The 21936-nt window shown below is 49.5% G+C and overlaps 2 protein-coding genes across 2 annotated transcripts in view; both read right to left on the reverse strand.

The window, feature by feature from the left end:
• The window catches only part of LOC134353210 (zinc finger protein 850-like), a 53761-nt gene that overhangs the window by 26393 nt on the left and 5432 nt on the right, over positions 1-21936 (reverse strand). Inside the window, exons 3-6 of the mRNA XM_063061227.1 lie at positions 20281-20812; positions 16209-16433; positions 14547-15504; positions 14219-14452 (exon numbers count right to left, since the gene is read on the reverse strand). Coding sequence (XP_062917297.1) covers positions 14219-14452; positions 14547-15504; positions 16209-16433; positions 20281-20812 — 1949 coding nt within the window. The remainder of the gene's footprint in view (positions 1-14218; positions 14453-14546; positions 15505-16208; positions 16434-20280; positions 20813-21936) is intronic.
• Positions 6569-16339, reverse strand: LOC134352698 (gastrula zinc finger protein XlCGF7.1-like). The gene is made up of 2 exons (XM_063060095.1): positions 16209-16339; positions 6569-15597 (listed from the first exon to the last, which is right to left on the reverse strand). Exon 2 carries the CDS (start codon positions 15456-15458, stop codon positions 14517-14519), a length of 942 nt encoding a protein of 313 aa, XP_062916165.1. The 5' UTR covers positions 15459-15597; positions 16209-16339; the 3' UTR covers positions 6569-14516.

Below are 21936 nucleotides of genomic sequence, written 5' to 3' on the forward strand. Positions count from 1 at the left end.
TACAGAAGCCTGAAGGCACACACTCAGCGATTCAGGAACAGCTTCTTCCCCTCTGCCATCTGATTCCTAAATGGATATTAGGCAATAGGTGCAGGAGTAGGCCATTCAGCCCTTCGAGCCAGCACCACCATTCACTGTGATCATGGCTGATCATCCACAATCAGTAGCCCGTTCCTGCCTTTTCCCTTGAAGTTTTGGATACTACCTCACTTTTTAAATATATAGTATTTCTGTTTTTTGCACGATTTTTAATCGATTCAATATACATATACTGTAATTGATTTACTTATTGAATTATTATTATTTTTCTTCTTCTAGATTACGTATTGCATTGAACTGCTGCTGCTAAGTTAACAAGTTTCACGACACATGCTGGTGATAATAAACCTGATTCTGATTCTTAACATTCGCAGGGGACTTCTAATTTACAAAAGATTTCCAAATTACCAAACATGTACAAACTACAAAGCATTTCCAATCATAGATACAATTCTTACAAACTGAAAGAACATACTAATGACTTGCAGATGAACGAGTCGTCCGTCGCAGAACTCGAAGGCTGAGGAATAAAGTCTCGTTCCGTTTTTCCACCACCCCATCTTTCTGCCATTTCTAACACTCCTCAATGTGATCTAATATTTACAGTGTTTTCGACTGGTTTATATCTACATCTGGAAAGGTAGAATACTGCAAGTTAATTTCACAGTTCATTGGCGAGAGTAACAGGGAGGGGCTGGGGGTACTACGTTGCCTTGGTTGTGGCGAGGTCTAGGTCGAGACCACGGGGTCACCTTTTGCAGCCGACCAGGAGAAGAGGCAGCGAGGCGTTGTGAGGGAGGTCCTGCGGGGCGCTGGAATCCGTACTTGGGGTGCCGGACTGTCCCTCCAGTGTTCGCTTGGTGCTGCCCTCTGGTGTTCACTCGGTGCTAAACTCCGGTGTTTGCTCGGTACTGCCCTCTGGTGCTCACTCAGTAGAAGAGCAAGCTGGACCCGGACAACTTACCACCAAATCTATACTGTAGTCATGGACTTGAGCTATACATATATTGTTTATTGTATGTTTTTCCTGAAGTCATGTGTGCTATTTGTGCTACGTGCCATGTGCTGTGTGACGTTGGTAATGTAAACACGAGGAACTCTGCAGATGCTGGAATTTCAAGCAACACACATCAAAGTTGCTGGTGAACGCAGCAGGCCAGGCAGCATCTCTAGGAAGAGGTACAGTCGACGTTTCGGGCCGAGACCCTTCGTCAGGACTAACTGAAAGAAGAGCTAGTAAGAGATCTCGATAGTAAGACGAAGGGTCTCAGCCCGAAACGTCGACTGTATCTCTTCCTATAGATGCTGCCTGGCCTGCTGAGTTCACCAGCAACTTTTACGTGTTATGCACGTTGGTAATGTGTTTTGTGCCTTGGCCCAAGAGGAACGATGCTTCATTTGGCTATATTCATGATAATTAAATGATAACAAATTAAATAATTAATTAGTTGAATGTTAATTGCCTGTAATGTTTTCCAGATACCTAGCTGGAACAAAGGTGGTCTAAAAGCTGCTGGCAACAGAGATCCCAAACACCCACTTGTATCCATGTTGCTGTGATAAGCGGTATAACCCCATTTCCTTGTATTTGGCCAATGCAGGTGTGGCAGACATGGCCTGCGCCTTTAAAAGGGAGACAGGGAGAGAGAGAGAGAGAGATAGAGAGAGAGAGAGAGAGGGAGAGAGAGAGGGGGGGGGAGAGAGGGGGAGGGGGAGGGGGATGTTTACAGATGTTTACAGTTGGTTTATTTAAGCAAGGTCAGATGACTCTCACAGACACAGAGTGGAACACCGGTTAAGGCGGCCGGTCAGTGAAAGGAGGCCAGTGACAGGAGTCACTGGGTGGAAATTTCGAGTGCCCACAAGGGTGGGTTGAGGATCGATCACTGGTTGTCACGGTGTGTGGAAGCGCTGACCCGGTGGAGGCTACCGGTGTGTCTGCCCTTGCCTGGGTGGTAGTTTTCCCTCGAAGACGGTCCCCTTTGTGAAAAGCTACATTTGTCTAACTCGAGAGTGGATTCGGAGTCCGACGACGGAAGACTGAGGGCGCCTGTTTATTCGTTCTTCTCCGACTGTGGATTTCAGCTCGGCTAACAAACACCTCTCTCTCCCCCGCCAACTCCGTGCACTGAACTGAACTTCCTTACATTACCATCGTGAGACTTTAAGTCTTGCCACCCGAGCTTGAACGAGTTTGGGAATTATATTTACACACATATATATGCATAAGACTGCTAACTTTGGATTCACCTGGTTTAAGTTACTATATTAAGTAGTTACTAATAAATAGTGGTTTTAACATCAAAATCAGACTCCCGGTGTGTTCTGTTGCTGCTGGTTCATTTAAACTATCGCCTGTACGTAACACAGGCAAGAAGACTCCGGGTCACTTTACTTTGCAAGCTGCATTCTTCAGCAGCCAGCAACCATAGCAACCCCCCCCCCCACACACACACACACACACGCACCCCTCCCTCCCTGCTGTGGGGGCGCAGACTGCACTCTGTAGCTCTGTTGTTTGGAAATCTGTGATGTTAAATTCAAACTCATTACTGTTTGTATTTTACATTAAGAACTGAATACCTAATATTAAGAACCTTAACATTAAGAACCTAATATAATGTATTTGAAATTATTTTATCTTTTATTCAATTTATAATATATATATCTTCTGGTATTCTTTTATGTGGAAACGAATAAAAATATTGAAAGAGAACTGAATACTGGATCTAGTTTCAGTCTGAAACTTTGGCTCTTTCTTTCCCTCCTCAGATACTGCCTGGTCTACCGAGTTCCTCCAGCATTTTGTGCACATTGTTCAAGATTTCCAGCAGCTACAGAACCTTTTGTGTCTCTGTGTCTGACCCGGGAGTCTGTGATAAGACGGTTTGAGGGAGTTTCACTCTGTGTCTGACTCCGGGAGTGTGTGATGGCACGGTGTGGAGGGAGATTCACTCTGTAACTGACCCCGGGAGAGTGTGATGGGATGGTGTGGAGGGAGTTTCACTCTGTGTCTGACCCCGGGAGTGTGTGATCAGACGGTGTGGAGGGAGTTTCACTCTGTTTCTGACCCCGGGAGTGTGTGATGGGACGGTGTGGAGGGAGCTTCACTCTCTGTCTGACCCTGGGAGTGTGTGATGTGATGGGATGGTGGGTGTGGAGGGAGCTTCACTCTGTGTCTGACCCTGGGAGTGTGTGATGGGACGGTGTGGAGGGACCTTCACTCTGTGTCTGACCCTGGGAGTGTGTGATGGGACGGTGTGGAGGGAGATTCACTCTGTGTCCGACCCTGGCAGTGTGTGATGGGATGGAGTGGAGGGAGTTTCACTCTGTGTCTGACCCCAGGAGTGTCTGATGGGATGGTGTGGAGGGAATTTCACTCTGTGTCTGACCCCGGGAGTGTGTGATGGGACGGTGTGGAGGGAGATTCACTGTGTCTGACCCCGGGAGTGTGTGATGGGACGGTGTGGAGGGAGATTCACTCTCTGTCTGACCCTGGGAGTGTGTGATGTGATGGGATGGTGGGTGTGGAGGGAGCTTCACTCTGTGTCTGACCCTGGGAGTGTGTGATGGGACGGTGTGGAGGGAGCTTCACTCTGTGTCTGACCCTGGGAGTGTGTGATGGGACGGTGTGGAGGGAGATTCACTCTGTGTCCGACCCTGGCAGTGTGTGATGGGATGGAGTGGAGGGAGTTTCACTCTGTGTCTGACCCCAGGAGTGTCTGATGGGACGGTGTGGAGGGAATTTCACTCTGTGTCTGACCCCGGGAGTGTGTGATGGGACGGTGTGGAGGGAGATTCACTGTGTCTGACCCCGGGAGTGTGTGATGGGACGGTGTGGAGGAAGTTTCATTCTGTGTCTGACCCCGGGAGTGTGTGATGGGACGGTGTGGAGGGAGCTTCATTCTCTGTCTGACCCCGGGAGTGTGTCATGTGATGGGATGGTGGGTGTGGAGGGAGCTTCACTCTGTGTCTGACCCTGGGAGTGTGTCATGGGACGGTGTGGAGGGACCTTCACTCTGTGTCTGACCCTGGGAGTGTGTGATGGGACGGAGTGGAGGGAGTTTCACTCTGTGTCTGACCCCAGGAGTGTGTGATGGGACGGTGTGGAGGGAGATTCACTCTGTGTCTGACCCCGGGAGTGTGTGATGGGACTGTGTGGAGGGACCTTCACTCTGTGTCTGACCCCGGGAGTGTGAGATGGTATGGTGTGGAGGGTGTGGAGGGTGTGGAGGGAGATTCACTCTGTGTCTGACCCCGGGAGTGTGTGATGTGTGATGGGATGGTGTGGAGGGAGTTTCATTCTGTGTCTGACCCAGGAGTGTGTGATGGGATGGTGTGGAGGGAGCTTCACTCTCTGCCTGACCCTGGGAGTGTGTGATGTGTGATGGGATGGTGTGGAGGGAGTTTCATTCTGTGTCTGACCCTGGGAGTGTGTGATGGGACGGTGTGGAGGGAGATTCACTCCGTGTCCGACCCTGGCAGTGTGTGATGGAATGGAGTGGAGGGAGTTTCACTCTGTGTCTGACCCCAGGAGTGTGTGATGGGACGGTGTGGAGGGAGATTCACTCTGTGTCTGACCCCGGGAGTGTGTGATGGGACAGTGTGGAGGGAGATTCACTCTGTGTCTGACCCCGGGAGTGTGTGATGGGACGGTGTGGAGGGAGCTTCACTCTCTGTCTGACCCCGGGAGTGTGTGATGTGATGGGATGGTGGGTGTGGAGGGACCTTCACTCTGTGTCTGACCCTGGGAGTGTGTGATGGGACGGTGTGGAGGGAGATTCACTCTGTGTCCGACCCTGGCAGTGTGTGATGGGATGGAGTGCAGGGAGTTTCACTCTGTATCTGACCCCAGGAGTGTGTGATGGGACGTTGTGGAGGGAGATTCACTCTGTGTCTGACCCCAGGAGTGTGTGATGGGACGGTGTGGAGGGAGTTTCACTCTCTGTCTGACCCCGGGAGTGTGTGATGTGATGGGATGGTGGGTGTGGAGGGAGCTTCACTCTGTGTCTGACCCTGGGAGTGTGTGATGGGACGGTGTGGAGGGACCTTCACTCTGTGTCTGACCCTGGGAGTGTGTGATGGGACGGTGTGGAGGGAGATTCACTCTGTGTCCGACCCTGGCAGTGTGTGATGGGATGGAGTGGAGGGAGTTTCACTCTGTGTCTGACCCCAGGAGTGTGTGATGGGACGGTGTGGAGGGAGCTTCACTCTCTGTCTGACCCCGGGAGTGTGTGATGTGATGGGATGGTGGGTGTGGAGGGAGCTTCACTCTGTGTCTGACCCTGGGAGTGTGTGATGGGACGGTGTGGAGGGACCTTCACTCTGTGTCTGACCCTGGGAGTGTGTGATGGGACGGTGTGGAGGGAGATTCACTCTGTGTCCGACCCTGGCAGTGTGTGATGGGATGGAGTGGAGGGAGTTTCACTCTGTGTCTGACCCCAGGAGTGTGTGATGGGACGGTGTGGAGGGAGATTCACTCTGTGTCTGACCCCGGGAGTGTGTGATGGGACGGTGTGGAGGAAGTTTCATTCTGTGTCTGACCCCAGGAGTGTGTGATGGGACGGTGTGGAGGGAGCTTCACTCTCTGTCTGACCCCGGGAGTGTGTGATGTGATGGGATGGTGGGTGTGGAGGGAGCTTCACTCTGTGTCTGACCCTGGGAGTGTGTGATGGGACGGTGTGGAGGGACCTTCACTCTGTGTCTGACCCTGGGAGTGTGTGATGGGACTGTGTGGAGGGACCTTCACTCTGTGTCTGACCCCGGGAGTGTGAGATGGTATGGTGTGGAGGGTGTGGAGGGAGATTCACTCTGTGTCTGACTCCGGGAGTGTGTGATGGGATGGTGTGGAGGGAGATTCACTGTGTCTGACCCCGGGAGTGTGTGATTGGACGCTGTGGAGGGAGATTCACTCTGTGTCTGACCTTGGGAGTGTGTGATGGGACGGTGTGGAGGGAGATTCACTCTGTGTCTGACCCCGGGAGTGTGTGATGGGACAGTGTGGAGGGAGATTCACTCTGTGTCTGACCCCGGGAGTGTGTGATGGGACGGTGTGGAGGGAGATTCACTCTGTGTCTGACCCCGGGAGTGTGTGATGGGACGGTGTGGAGGGAGCTTCACTCTCTGTCTGACCCCGGGAGTGTGTGATGTGATGGGATGGTGGGTGTGGAGGGAGATTCACTCTGGATTTACTGCCAGTAATTAACTCCTCCGCAAATTCTCTTTTTGGGTTTCCTGTTCTTTGCGATTTTGGTAAACAGCTTGGATGACGAAGTTTAAAGATGTGCGAGTAAGTTTGCAGAGGACAGAAAGGTTGGTTGTGGTGTGGATAGTGTAGAACAGTGTAGGTTTCTTCCGGACACTTATGGGTGCAGAGCTGGGCCGCAAAGTGGCAGCTGGAGTTCAGTCCGGAAAAGTGTGAAGTGTATGGCGTGTTGTCCTTCATGAGAAGGGGAATTAAGTTCAAGAGGCGTGAAGTAATGTTACAACTGGATGAAAACTTTACTTAGATCGTACTTGTGTCCCAGTACATCAGCGGTAAAGGTCTCTCAACCTCTGAGGACGTCTATACAGAGCACCGTTGCAGGAAAACAACATCCACCATTAATCACCCCAGCCACCCAGGCGTTGCTGTCTTCCCATTGCAGCCATCAGCAGGAAGGTCCAGGAGCCTCAGGGTCCCCACCACCAGGTTCAGGAAGAGTTACCACCCCTCACCCATCAGGCTCATGAACCAGAGGGACAACTTCACTGGCCCCGTCACTGAACTGTTCCCACAACCTATGGGCTCCAGTTCACGCACTCTTCACCAAATGTTCTCAACATTTATTTATTAATAATATTGCTTTTTTTCTCTTTCTTTCTGTTTTTTTGGCACTTTGATTTTTGTCTGTCCCGTTGGGTGCCGTCTTTCATTGCTTCTATTGTGTTTCTTGTCTTTACTGTGAATGCCCGCAAGAAAATGAATCTCGGGGTTGTTTGTAGTGACTTGTACTTTGATAACAAATTCACTTTGAACTTGGAGTATTATGTTCAGTTCCGTTCGCCTCGTTAGAGGAAGGATGTGAAACCGTTAGAGATAGTACAGAGGAGATTTACCAGGATGCTCCCTGGATTGGAGAGAATGTTTCCTGAGGAAAGGTTTAGTGAACTAGAGTTTTTTCTCTTTGGAGAAGAGGAGGAGGAGAGGTAACTTTACAGAGGGGCATCAGCTGATAGTAATCATCGACAGAGTGGGCAGCTCCAGGCTTTTTCCCAGGGCAGAAATGGCTTCAGCTGTGGGAGCCATAATTTTAAGGTGACTGGCGGAGAGTAGAGGGGAGATGTCAGATGTGGACTGGCGGAGAGCGGTGGGCGTGTGGGACACACTGCCAGGGCGGTGGTGGAGGCAGACACACTGGGGGGCATTTTAGAGACTCAGACAGTAACAGGATTGAAAGGACAATAGAGAGTTCAATGAGAGGGTGGGGTCAGACCGGCCTTGGGCTTAAATTTGATTTATTTATTTTTACCACAACAGCTCAGAATGTTACAGACCTCCCATAACTCAAATTCACCAAAGGACACCACAGGTCCAGTGCTCCACTGTTCCCACACCCAACACCTCCCCCCACCCCCACCGAGACCGGAATTGACGGCCTTGTGGCAAAGCTTGCAAATGATATGAAGATGGGTGGAGGGGCAGGTAGTTTTGAAAAAGCACAGAGGCTACAGAAGGATTTAGACAGATTAGGAGAATGAGCAAAGTAGTGGCAGATGGAATAAAGTGTTGGGAAGTGTATGGTCATGCACTTTGGGAGAAGAAACGAAAGCGTTGACTATTTTCTAAATGGAGAGAACATACAGAATTCTGAGATGCAAACGGATTTGGGAGACCTTGTGCAGGATTCCCTGAAGGTTAAGTCAGTGGTGAGAAAGGCAGATGTGATGTTAGGATTCAGTTCGAGAGGACTAGAATATAAAAACAAGATGTAATATTAAGATTTTATAAAGCACTGGTGAGGTCTCACTTTAAGTGTTGTGGGCAATTTTGAGCCCCTTATCTAAGATAGGATGTACTGACTTTGGAAGGGGTTCAGAGGTTCATGAATATGATGCCAGGATTGAAAGGCTTATCATGTAATGTTGAATTTGTATAAGGCATTGGTAAAGCCAAATTTGGAGTATTGTGTACAGTTCTGGTCACCGAATTATAGGAAAGATGTCAATAAAATTGAGAGAGTACAGAGGAGATTTACTAGAATGTTACCTGGGTTTCATCTCCTGAGTTACAGAGAAAGGTTGAACAAGTTAGGTCTTTATTCTTTGGAACGTAGAAGGTTGAGGGGGGACTTGATAGAGGTATTTAAAATGATGAGGGGGATAGATGGGGTTGATGTGGATAGGCTTTTTCTATTGAGAGTCGGGGAGATTCAAACAAGAGGGCATGGGTTGAGAATTAGCGGACAAAAGTTTAGGGGTAACATGAGGGGGAACTTCTTTACTCAGAGAGTGGTAGCTGTGTGGAATGAGCTTCCAGCAGAAGTGGTTGAAGCAGGTTCGATGTTGTCGTTTAAAGTTAAATTGGACAGCTACATGGACAGGAAAGGAATGGAGGGTTATGGGCCGAGTGCAGGTCGGTGGGACTAGGTGAGAGTAAGAGTTTGGCACGGACCAGAAGGACCGAGATGGCCTGTTTCCGTGCTGTAAGTGTTATATGGTTATATCATATGAGGAGTTTTTGAGGCTCTGGGCCTGTATTCACTGGAATTCAGAAGAATGCGGGGTGACCTCATTGAAATCTATTGATGCTGAAAGGCTTCGAGAGAGTAGAAGGTTCCTGTGTTGGGGGGAGTCTAAGACCAGAGGACACAGCCTTAGAATAGACGGATGTCCTTTTAGAATGGAGACGAGGAGGAATTTCTTTACCCAGAGAGTGATGAATTTGTGGAATTTTTTGCCACAGGCAGCTGTGGAGGCCCAGTCATTGGGTAATATGTAAGGCAGAGATTGACAGATTTTTGATTAGTCAAGAGCATGAAGGGATATGGGGAGAAGACAGGAGATGGGGGCTGAGAGGGGAATTGGATTGGCCATGATGAAATGGAGCAGAGTCAATGGGCCAAATGGCCTAATTCTGCTCCTATATCTTGTGGCCGCAGTGTGGAAAATATCAGCCAGTCGTGTATCAGCAGGGAGATGAAATTCCGAAACTCTGGGTCTTTTCACACCATTATAGGAAGGGTGTGCAGGCTTTGCAGAGGTTGCAGAAGAGACTCACCAGCTGTCGCCCGGATTTGATGCGAAGAACTGGAAGGGAGGCTGATCAAACTTGGGTTATCTTCTCTGAAGCAGCGGATTAAGAGAGACACTGATGGATGAGAAAGCTGTATCTTTCTCCCGCAGTGGGGACGTGCAGGGAGAGATATGGACACACGTAGGCAGAAAGTATTGGGCATCGGTACAACATTACGTTTTATGGCATCTCAAGACGTAGGATCAGAATGAGGGCCATTCGGCCCATCAAGTCTGCTCCACCATTCGATCATGGGATCCCTCTCAACCGCGTTCTCCCGCGCTCTCACCAAAAACCTTTGACCACCTTACTAATCAAGAATCTATCAACCTCCACTTTAAATATACCGAATGACTTGGCCTCCACAGCCGTCTGTGGCAATGAATTCCAGAGATTCACCGCATTCTGACTAAAGAAATACCTCTTCATCTCCGTTCTAAAGGGACATCCTCATATCCTGAGGTGTACCTGCTTAATGGAACATCTTCTCCACCCCCACTCTACCCAGAGCTTTCAATATTCGATGGGTTTCAATAAGATCTCCCCTCATTCTTCTATTCGCCAGCGTGTCCAGGCACAGAGTCATTAAAAGCTCCTCAAACGTTCGGCTTCACATTCCAGGGATCGTTCCCGTGAACCTCCTCTGGACCCTTTCCAACGCCAACACCACCCTTTACCAGCAAAGGGGCCCAAAATAGCTCATCATGCAATAATTCCCCGGGTGTCAATATCTCTGAGCATCTAACCTGGTCCCAGCACGTCGATGCACCTGGAAATCAAGCACAACAGCGGCTATATTTCATGAGGAGTTTTGTCACCTAAAACACTCGAAAATGTATCATGGAGGCCATTCTGACTGGCTGCATCACCGTTTGGTATGAGAGGGGTTAGTAAGCTGTACAGAGTTATAAAATTAGTCGGCTCCATCATGAGTACTAGCCTCCGGAGTATCCAAGAAAACTTCAAGTTGCAGTGCCTCAAAAAACTGACGCCCTTCACCCAGGACGTGCCCTCTTCTCATTGCTACCATCAGGAAGGAGGTACAGGAGCCTGAAGGCACACACTCAATGATTAAGAAACAACTTCTTCCCCTCTGCCATCTGATTTCTGAATGGACATTGAACCCGTGAACACTACCTCACTATTTTTTTTAAATTTCTGTTTTTACACTACTTATTTAAGTATTTAATATAGTGCTATCACGTTTGCTGTTGTGTGCTGGGGCAGCAGGCTGAGGGTAGCAGACACCAACAGAATCAACAAACTCACTCGTAAGGCCGGTGATGTTGTGGGGATGGAACTGGACTCTCTCACGGTGGTGTCTGAAAAGAGGATGCTGTCCAAGTTGCATGCCATCTTGGACAATGTCTCCCATCCACTACATAATATACCAGGTGGACACAGGAGTACATTCAGCCAGAGACTCATTCCTCCGAGATGCAACACAGAGCGTCATAGGAAGTCATTCCTGCCTGTGGCCATCAAACTTTACAACTCCCCCCTTGGAGGGTCAGACACCCTGAGCCAATAGGCCAGTCCTGGACTTAATTCATAATTTACTGGCATAATTTACATATTACTATTTAACTATTTATGGTTCTATTACTATTTATTATTTATGGTGCAACTGTAGCGAAAACCAATTTCCCCCGGGATCAATAAAGTATGACTATATATACACCTACTGTAATTCAGTTTTTAAATATATTTATCATTGCATTGTACTGCTGCCACAAATTTCATGGCATACAGTGGTGCTAGGAAGTTTGTGAACCCCATAGAATTTTCTCTATTTCTGATCTAAAATGTGATCAGATCTTCACTCAAGTCCTAAACCTAGATAAAGAGAACCCAGTTAAATAAATAACACAAAAAACATCATATTTGTTCATTTATTTATTGAGAAAAATTATTCATTTGTTGGAAAAAGTATGTGAACCTTTGCTTTCAGTACCTGGTGTGACCCCCCTTATTAAGCAGTAACTTTCAACCAAACGTTTCCAGTAACTGTCGATCAGTCCTGCAGAACGGGTTGGAGGAATTTTAGGCCATTCCTCCTTACAAAACTGTTTCAACTCTGGGATGTTGGTGGGCTTCCTTGAAATAACCGCTTGCTTCAGGTCCTTCCACAAGATTTCTATAGGATTAAGGTCAGGACTTGGCCATTCCAAAACACAATTTTTCTTCTTTTTAAACCATCCTGTTGTTGATTTACTCTTGTCTTTCAGATCATTGTCTTGTTGCATCATCCAACTTCTATTCAGCTTCAGGTGACGGACTGCTACCCTGACATCCTCCTGTAAGATGTCTTGATACGATTTTGAATTTATTGTTCCCTCAACAATTGCAAACTGATCGGGCAGAGGCAGCAAAGTAACCCCAAACCGTGATGCTCCTTCCACCATGCTTCACAGCTGGGATGAGGTTTCGGTGTTGGTGTGAAGTGCCCTTTCCCCTCCAAACATAGCGGTGTGCATTTCTGCCAGAAAGTTCAGCTTTTGTCTCACCTGTCCACAGAACATTGTCCCTGAGGTGTTGTAGAACATCCAGGTGGTCTTCTGCAAACTCCGGACTTGCAGCAATGTTTTTTTTAGGAGAGCAGTGGTTTCCTGGGTGGTGTGCTTCCATGAACACCATTCTTGTTCAGTGGTTTTCTTAGAGTGGACACACGAACAGAGACTTTAGCAAGTTCTAGAGAATTCTGCAGGTCTTTTGCTGTTACTTTTGGGTTTTTTTCAGCTCCTTTAGCATTGCATGTTGTGCTCTTGGTGTGATCTTTGCAGGATGCCCACTCCGAGGGAGAGTAGCAACAGTACTGAATTGCCTCCATTTATAGACCATTTCTCTTGCTGTGGACTGATGTACTCTCAGGTCTTCAGAAATGCTGTTGTAACCTTTTCCAGCTTCATGCATCTCCACAGTTCTTCTTCCAAGGTCCTCTGAAAGTCGATTTGATCAAGGCATGGTGCACATAAACAGATATTTCTTGAGATGAGCAGGTTCTGTCAGTAACCTGACTTTGTGAGTCTTTTTCTACAACCCCCACCTCCAATCTCATCTCATTGACTGGAGCACCTGACTCCAAATAGCTTCTGTAGAAGGGCTGGCTGGTGGTGTCGTGGTATCAGCACTGGACTTCGAGGCAGATGGTCCTGAGTTCAAACCCAGCCGGGTCCCAACCTGGGCAGCAGCAGTATCTGTGCAGAAGAGAGGCCTGGCAACCCACTTCCGTATCTTGCCGTGAGAACCCTATAGTCCGTGAGTCGGACTTGACTTAATGACTGAACAACAGAAGGCATTACCCAAGATGTTCACATTCTTTTTCCAACAAGTATTGTGTTGTTTATTTAATTGGGTCCCCTTTATCCAGTTTTAGGACTTGCGTGTTTACATTTTAGATCATACTTTTGCAGAAATAGAGAAACTTCTACAGGGTTCACAAACTTTCCAGCACCACTGTGATATTATGCTTGTGGGCTGCCCACTGCCTTATAAAGGCTCAGCAGGGAATCATCCTGCAAGTCGGCCCTCAGGGAAACCTGCACGACGACTCTTGTCAGATTGTACCCCTGATAACCGGACTTGCCTCCACCCCAACGTTCAGGAAATTATCTGCACCTTTATTCCTGCTACCAAAGTGCCTGACCGTATACCTCCCGACACTCTTGGCCCGTGCTATTAATCTGTCTAAGTCCTTCTGCAGACTCTGTGCCTTGGACGGAATGTGAGAGATGCTCTGCCACGTGATAGAGGCCGGTACAGTCAGGAGGACATTTTAGACGCTCAGACAGCAACTTGGGTCAAAGAAGAACAGCGGGTTATGTGGGAGGGAAGCGTTAGATTAAAATGTCAGTACAACATTCAGGGCCGAAGGGCCTGTACTGTTCCCTGTTCTAATGTCTCACATAAATAGGTCGCCTATTCTAAAGAACACCGATTTAATTTTTCAGCAGCCATTCCAATACCAACTTCACCACTTCCCATATCTACAGTAACAAAACGACACAACAAATACAGCCCTGGTCTAATCCAATGGCGACCCCCACAACCACGACTCCTCTCCCGCCGTCGGAGTCCCACAGTGACCCAGCCTAGAACATCTCAGCCAAGGGTGTATCGTCACCGGGTCCAAATCCCAGAGCCCCCGACTACAGCGCTCATCCCTTCACAGGAGGGGTGGGGGGGCTCTGCACCAGGATCCTGTGTGGAGTGGAGGGGCAGCCTGGAAGAATTTGGGTTACATTGTCCGGAGTGCCAGTGGCTGAAGAGAGACGTGGTAGAAGTTTACAGGATTTCGAGAAAGACAGATGGAGCAGACAGTCAGAATCTTTCTACCAGGGAGAAATGTCTCAGACTAGAGGGTTTGGAGTTGAGGTTCAGGGAGATGTGGGAGACAAGTTGCTTTTTACTTCCATAGTCAGTCATGGGTACTGTGGATATGCTGCCAGTCGGGTGGTGAAGCGGGTACGACAGAGGAGTTTAAAGGAACATTAAATTGGCATTCCGATGTGCAGGGAATGGTGTGATCTGGACATTGTGTAGGTGGGGGGGGGGGATGAGGTGTCAGCATAGCACCGCGGGCCGAAGGGCCTGAACCCACATTTACACTGACCCTCTCACTCTCCCCACACAGCTCACCGCCAGAGGCACACGTCCACGTTCACACATCTGCCATGGGGAACTCAATTACAGCAGCATTACACCCCCTTCAACAACCCCCCCCACCCGAGTCTATCCCTAACGTAGGACGAAACCAGAACAGAGACACACACACACACACGTACAGGCAGCACCTGAGGGTGGGGTGAAAACGAACCTCCTCCCCCAAACCCGAATTGAGGCCACGGCTGCCCTACATGGCGGGGCGAGTGCGCTGGTGGGCCAGGAGTTGAGCAGACCCCTCACCACAATCAGGACAGCTGACCGACTGTCTCTATCGATGGTTCTGGAGCTGTGACGAGCCAGTGAAGCCCTTCCCGCAGACATGGAAGGTGAAGGACTTCTCGCCTGGGAGGAGTTGATGAGGGCCTTGTTGCATTTGAGACAGGAGGAGGGCTCCTCCCCGGTGTGGATCGGCCGAGAGTCCATTAGCTGGGAGGAGTTGATGAGGGCCTGGCTGCACGTGGGGCAGGAGAAGGGCTGCTCGCCGGTGTGGGTGAACAGGTGTGCCAGCGGGTACAAGGACCGGGTGAAGGTCTGTGCGTCAGGTGAAACTCGTCTCCTTGGTGTGAACCTGCCGGTGCCTCCACAGGTAGGAGTAGCGGACGAAGGCCTTCCCGCAGACCGTGCAGTAGTAGTTCCTCTCCCCGGTGTGGATCACCAGGTGCTGCTTCAGGTACCGGGGTCGTTTGAAGACCTTGCCGCACTCGGGGCAGGGGTAGGGCCGCTCTTCGGTGTGGACGTGTTGGTGCCGCCACAAGGTGCAAGTGGTACTAAAGCTCATCCCGCAGTCCGGGCAGGTGTGGGGCTTCTCCCCCGTGTGCGATCGCTGATGGATTTGGAGCTTCGACAACCCGGCGAAGCTCTTCCCGCAGAAGGGGCAGGTGAAGGGCTTCTCCCCGGTGTGAACCCTCCGGTGCTGCACCAGGTGGGAGGACTGGACGAAGCTCTTGCCGCAGTCGAGGCAGCAGAAAGGCCGCTCGCCGGTGTGGGTCCTCCGGTGCTGAAGGAGGTGTGAGGAGCGAATGAAGCTCTTGCCGCACTCGAGGCAGGAGAAGGGGCGCTCGCCGGTGTGGGTGCGCCGGTGCACTACCAGGTGTGAGGAGTGGCCGTAGGCCTTGCCGCAGTCGGGGCAGGAGAAGGGCCGCTCACCGGTGTGGCTGCGCAGGTGCGCCTGCAGGTGAGAGAAGCTGCTGAAGGCCTTGCCACACTCGGGGCAGGTGATGCTCTTCTCCCTAGTGTGGATCCGCTGGAGCCGTGAGAGGTCCTGGCCGCTCTTCAAGGCCTTGCTGCAGTCGTCACACCTGAAGGGCCGGATCTCATTGTGGGCTAGCCTGTTGTGGTGCGGCATGGACTGGTCGGGAAACACATTCCCGCACAGTATGCACGGCAACAGGTTCTGCCCGGAGGGTGCTTCCCCCAGCACACCCTCGCCACTCTTGGAGCCAGGTATGGCTGTGAGGACGTCACAGGGCTCTCCTTCCATCGGTCGTTGTCTGCTGTTTGCCAGATCCTGGCACTCCTGAGTCACTCTGCAGGATCTTGGTGTGAACGCTTGGCTTCAGCTTTTGGCTCCGACGCTGGTGTGGTGTAGGACAAACAAAGCTCAGCTTTCTCAGCAGTCTCTGAAAAGGCAAAAAGAAGACTTCTAAGTATGTCATTTTATAACCTGTCTCTGTAATTGTAACACATCATTCTGTTTTACCACTTTTTCTGCCTAAATGCTGCCCATACAAAATCTTTTTCCTAAATTCAAGTGACAGTAATAAATCAAAACCTGCATTGCGGTGCCAAAATCACATCCAGCATTACTATTTAAATAGCTCTGACTCCCAAATCCAGGAGCTTTTTCACTAACTTTCTTCCAGCCCAACACATTTATATATCTGCCCTCTACTCAAAGGCAGAATACACTGCAATGTTTTAAAAAATGTTACTAAAGGCCCGAACTTTGAGCATGCCTAGTGTAGTCGATTGATTCTCCGTCCCGTGCTAAAAAGCTAATGATCTGAAATCAAACTATTCAGGACAAATTGCATGATGAATAACCAGCGAGATGCTGAAGTTAGGTTTCCAGATTTTGCAGAAAGCTGATGGCGGAGACCTATCCCATGATGTACCGCGCGCCAGAAACCGCTCTATCTCATCAGCCAGCGACCTTCGCACCACGGGACGGAGAATCAATCGGCTACACTACGCATGCTCAAAGTTCGGGCCTCGCTCCGCTGTAAATTACCCTGGGCGGCGGACAACCCCCGGCTGCGGTTTCCCACCCGGCAGCGGGGTCGGAATCGCCGACAGGGACCGGTCAAGATCGGGGGGAATCCGGGAGGAAACACCGAGCAGACGGGCCGCGCAAACCGGAAAGCAGATTCCGCCGCTGCACGTTGCCGGAACCGAGGCTCCACGTGATTCCCAACGCCCGCCCACAGAACGTTCTAGCGAGTGATTGGCTTGGCCTCTGATTTACAGGAGCTTTAGCCAATCCGAGGAACCGATGGACTGAACCCTGCGGTTGTCATCCAAACAAAGGGACAGCGGAGTGGGCGTAACCCGGATCGGTTGATTGACGGGTCGGTGGAACAAGCGGACCCGGTGCCCGGTGCCCATCGAAGGAGCGAGTTACCGAATTAGTATCGGAATTGGTTTATTATTATCACCTACCGCGATACAATAACAAAATATCGCCTGGCTTTACTGTTTATTCAATCAAATAATTACACAGTGTATCAGAATCGGGTTTAACATCACCGGCGTATGCCGTGAAATTTGTTAATTCAGCGGCATCAGTACAATACAAAACATGATAATATTAAAAAACTGATTTAAAAAGTAGGGTAAAAACAAGTTTTTACAAATTAGTGAGGCAGTGTTCATGGTTTCAATGTCCATTTCGGAATCGGATGGCCGAGGGGAAGAAGCTGTGCTTGAATCACGAATCAGTAAGCGTGTGCCTTCAGGCTTCTGTACCTCCTCCCTGATGGTTACAATGAGAAGAGGCCATGTCCAGGGTGGTGTGGGTCCTTAGTAATGGACGCCGCCTTCCTAAGGCGCCGCTGCTTGGAGATGTCGTGGGCACAATGGAACTGACTGAATTTACAGCTCTCTGCAGCAGAGGAGTAATAATGGGATGCAGAATTTACAGAGACCGTGCGCTGCAGGCAGATAATAAGGTGCAGGATCTGCGTCCCTGTTTCTCATCAGTCAGGCCGTGCCATCTTTCCACGGCTCCGATCGGGAAGGAGGTGCAGAAGTCTGTAATACCACATCACCAATTTCAGGAGCAGCCGCTTCTCTTCAGCCATTTGGTTCCTGAACCAACTGACCATAATAAGATCATAAGATTCAGTATGGAGCAGGAAGTAGGCCATTTGGCCCATCGAGTCTGCTCTGCCATTTCATCATGGCTGATCCATTATTCCTCTCAGCCCTCACCTTCTGACTTTACCCCCCCATATCACTTCATGCCCTGATCAATTAAGAATCTATCAACCTCTACCTTAAATATACATTAACAATTGGCCCCCACAGCTGCCTGTGGCAACAAATTCCACAGATTCACCACCATCTGGCTAAAGAAATTATCCCTCATCTCCGTTCTAAAGGACGCCCCTCTATTCTGAGGCTGTGTCCCCTGGTTTTAGACCCCCCCCCCACCTTAGGAAACGCCCTCTCCACATCCACTCTATCAAGGCCTTTCACCATTCGATAGGTTTCAATGAGGTCTTCTGAATTCTAGTGAGTACAGGCCCAGAGCCATCAAGCACTTTTCATATGCCAAGCCATTCAATTCTGGAACTATTTTTATGAATCTCCTTTGAAGCTTCTCCAGTTTCAGCACATCCTTTCTAAGAGAAGGGGCCCAAAACTGCTCACAATCCCCCAAATGAGGCCTCAACAGTGTTTTATAAAGTCTCAACATTACATCCTTGCTTTTATGTTCCAGTCCTCTTGAAATGAATGCTAACATTGCATTTGCCTTCCTCACCTCAGACTCAAGCTGCAAATTAAACTTTAGAGAATCCTGCACAAGGACTCCCAAGTCCCTTTGTGCCTCCGTTTTTTGTATTTTCTCTCCATTTAGAAAATGGAGAGAAATGGGCTGTCAATGCTAGGGCTTTAATGTTTCGGCAACGGGGCTCCGGATAACCTAGCCCCTGGGGCTCTCTTGTGGCTATGTATGGGGTCCAACTCTGTTGTCAATTCCTCCTTGCCAGCCATGCTGTTCTCCAAGCTAGAGAAGCCTGGGACTTCAAAAAGTTTGAGTTTCATTTTGAAAAATTCCATCAGAATTCTAAACCAGATTAGGAGCGTTCTGAATTCACCAGACACCTCTGCACAAACACCAATCTGTTTCAATCACTCCTTTCTACCTTCATGGTCAGATAAACCCTATCATGCTTGGAGGGAGAAGGGTCTAGTTTCTATTGAAGACCTGTACATAGAGGGACGGTTTGCAACATTTAGTCTGCTGAAAGAGAAATTTGAGCTGCCTCATTCACACTTTTTTCATTATTTACAAATTAGACACTACATCCAATCTAAGATTTGTCATTTTGAAATCCTTCCAGGGAAACATATATTTTTTGATATTTTAAAGAACCCTCCTGACTCCAGGCATCTCGTTTCTAAGTTTGTACGTTTGTTTGACAATTGCACTGTAGCATCTACTGTGAAGATTAGAGATGCCTGGAGAGAGGAGTTGGGCATTGAATTATCTGAAGCTGCCTGGGATAAGTGTTTGTCTATGATACAGGCTTGCTCTGTTAACAGCAGGCACCAACTGATCCAGTTTAAAGTTGTCCACTGTCTCCACTACTCTAAATTTAGATTGCACAGGATTTACCCTTCTGTCTCGCCAATGTGTGATAGATGTCAAGGGACAGAAGCCACGTTGTCACACACCTTTTGGTTTTGCCCGTTACTGACTGGATTTTGGTCCAAGATATTCCACTGGTACTCAAAGGCCTATAAAAGATCCTTCCCCTTGGAAGCTGCTCGCTATATTTGGCTGCTCGCAATCTATTGTTTGTTTCCCTGCCGCCATACAACAGTCTCTGATGCTGGGGATGATTGTTGCCAAAAGACTTATCTTGAGGGAATGGAAATCACCTTCTCCCCCTTCCTTTCGGAGATGGATGGCTGATATGACCTCAGTCATACAGATGGAGAAACTTAGGTTCTTGAGAACCAATTCAATTAAAAAATTTTCAGCTATCTGGGATGCATTTCTTGCCTACCTGGACGAGGCCAGGGACAGATGAGAAATTTCCCCCCAGCTGATTTCTCATGGCCCTCATTTGAGATTTAATGTTTAGTATTTTTGAGCACTTTGTACAATAGGCATCCCTCTAATGTTATGTTCCTTTTTTATTGCTTATTTCATTTTTACACATGTCTGAGCTGGTATGTTCTTGTGATTTCATTTTGAAAATTTTGAAAATAGAGTATTTTAAAAAAAAAGAAAACAATCAAACTTTTCATTTCTTTTACCAAAGTGCATGTCTATAAACTTCCTGACACTGTATTCCATCTGTTGACTTTTTGCCCATCTCCTAGTCTAAGTCCTTCTGTAGCCTCTCTACTTTCTCAAAACTATCTGCCCCTCCACCTACCTTTGTATTGTCCACAAACTTGGCAACAAAGCCATCAGTTCTGTTATCCACATCATTGACATATAATGTAAAAAGAATCGGTTCCAACACAGACCCTGTGGAACACCACTAGTCACCGGCAGCCAATCAGAAAAGGCTCCCTTTATTCCTACTCTTTGCCTCCGGCCAATCAGCCACTGCTTTATCCGTGCTAGAATCTTTCCTCTAATACCATGGGCTCCAAACTCGTTAAGCAGCCTCATGTGTGGCACCTTGTCAAAGGCCTTCTGAAAATCCAAGTACACAACATCAACCCATTTTCCTTTGTCTATCCTGCTTGTTATTTCTTCAAAGAATTGCAACAGAGTTGTCAGACAAGATTTTCCCTTTTAAAACCATGCTGACTTCGGCCTATTTTATCACGTGCCTCCAAGTACCCTGAGACCTCATCCTTAATAATCAACTCCAACATCTTCCCAACCACTGAGGTCAGACTAACTGGCCTGTAGTTTCCTTTCTTTGGCCTCTCTCCCTTCTTGAAGAGTGGAGTGACATTTGCAATCTTCTAGTATTCCGGAACCATTCCATCATCTAGAGATTCTTGAGAGATCACTAGTAATGCTTCCACATTGTTGATGCTTTGCTGGTCAGAGAGGCTCCCCAGGGTGCTCGCCTCCTGATGAGAGAGGGTCAAGTTGGGGGCCCCCATCCCACAGTCGGAGCAGCCACGTGGCCAGGTGCTTGCCCGGCCGTTGGCGGTACCGATCCGCCAGCTGGGTTCGCTCCTTTGGGGAGAAATCCCGGGTCTCGGAGGGACCACGGGCATGCCCCCCTGCGGCTTGGTCATCCTCATCCCCCTCCTCTCTGCGGTGGACCTGGGACCGCGTGGTGACGGGTCGAGCGTGCAGGGGTTCGGGTGCATGGGCGGGCGGGCGGTTTTGGGAACTAGGCTCCTCGGGCACCCCCTCCCCGTCACCGTGTAGCCATATATCCCCACCCCGCAGCCGCGGATCCAGCTTGTCGCCGCGCTGGACCAGGGCTCGAATTTTTAGCGGGTCCGGCTGCCAGCCAGACCAGCGGGCTGCCCCCGCCTGCTGCAGCTGTATTAGCCTGCAGGCGACTTCAGTCCCCCTGACCCCGAGATCGTTGGCTCCAGTCTGGGCAGCTTGTACTGCCGCCTGCAGCGTGGAGCAGCGCTGCCGGGCTCTTCTAACTCCCTGTCCCTCCTGTTGCATAGCTGCTGGATCTGGCCAGAAACCCTAACCTGGCGTTTCAGGAGGGACCCGAAAAGCCAAAAGGCTCCCCTTTCACTCCCTTTGGCTTTGAGGAAACCCGACTTCCTAAGGAGGGAGACCACGTGGTGCCCCAGTTTCTCGCCACGTGGGTCCAACTGCTCGGACTAGTCCACCGGTTTACCGTGGTCCGCAGGCTGGCAGGCTGGCCAAGCGCTCAAATCCCTCTCTCTTGTCGGTCCACCCGGGAATCCTATCCTCGGTGCCTGCACTGGGTTTTTTGACCAGTTCCAGAACATTTTCCCACGCCTGTGTCCAGCCAAGAACCGTGAGTCCTGCTCGCAGCTCAAATTGTTGTAAGTGAGGAAACAGGTTCGGTAGGTCTCAAAGGCGAGGACTCTGGACACACAGTCTTGGAAGTAAAGGATTTTATTTACAGAAGGCAAACGTGGGAAAATGGCAACAGAAGCAACACGCACATGCGCACAATTTACAGCAGTCGTGGGAACACAGTACACGTGCACCGTACACACACACACACACACACACACACACACACACACACACACACACACACACACACACATACAACCAAGGGAAAAGTCAATACGATACCCGCCACCCCTTCACTCTGTGAAGGCTCGGCTCTATGCTATTGGGGACAATAATCAATGCTCCCAGCCCTATTCAATGCGCAGCTCCCCAACAGTTTCTCCAGCACCGTTCCACGGTTCTCAGCCTGGAGTGAAGCAGGGTGGTCCCTCGGAGATGGCAAAGAGAGAGAGAGCCCAGCACACGTGGCACCCTTTTAGTGCAGGAGGGCTGGAGGGTCCCACCCAGGTAATTCATGGGGGGTGGGGGGAGGGCAATGGCTCGGTGCCAGCCGAATTAAGCTGATTACAAAGGACAATTGCTCGAGGCCAAGTACAAAGCTAATTAAAGGGGCCAATGGTTAGGTGTGTATTGATGAGTGAGGAGGGGTCAAACCTTGATTGGCAGGTGGGGTCCCAGAACAGATCCCTGAGGCACACCACTGGTCACCGACCTCCGTGCAGAATATGACCCATCTACAACCACTCTTTGCCTTCTGTGGACAAGCCAGTTCTGGATCCACAAAGCAATGTCTCCTTGGATCCTA

The sequence above is a fragment of the Mobula hypostoma genome, chromosome 10 (assembly GCF_963921235.1).
Source record: "Mobula hypostoma chromosome 10, sMobHyp1.1, whole genome shotgun sequence".
NCBI classification, from domain to species: domain Eukaryota; kingdom Metazoa; phylum Chordata; class Chondrichthyes; order Myliobatiformes; family Myliobatidae; genus Mobula; species Mobula hypostoma.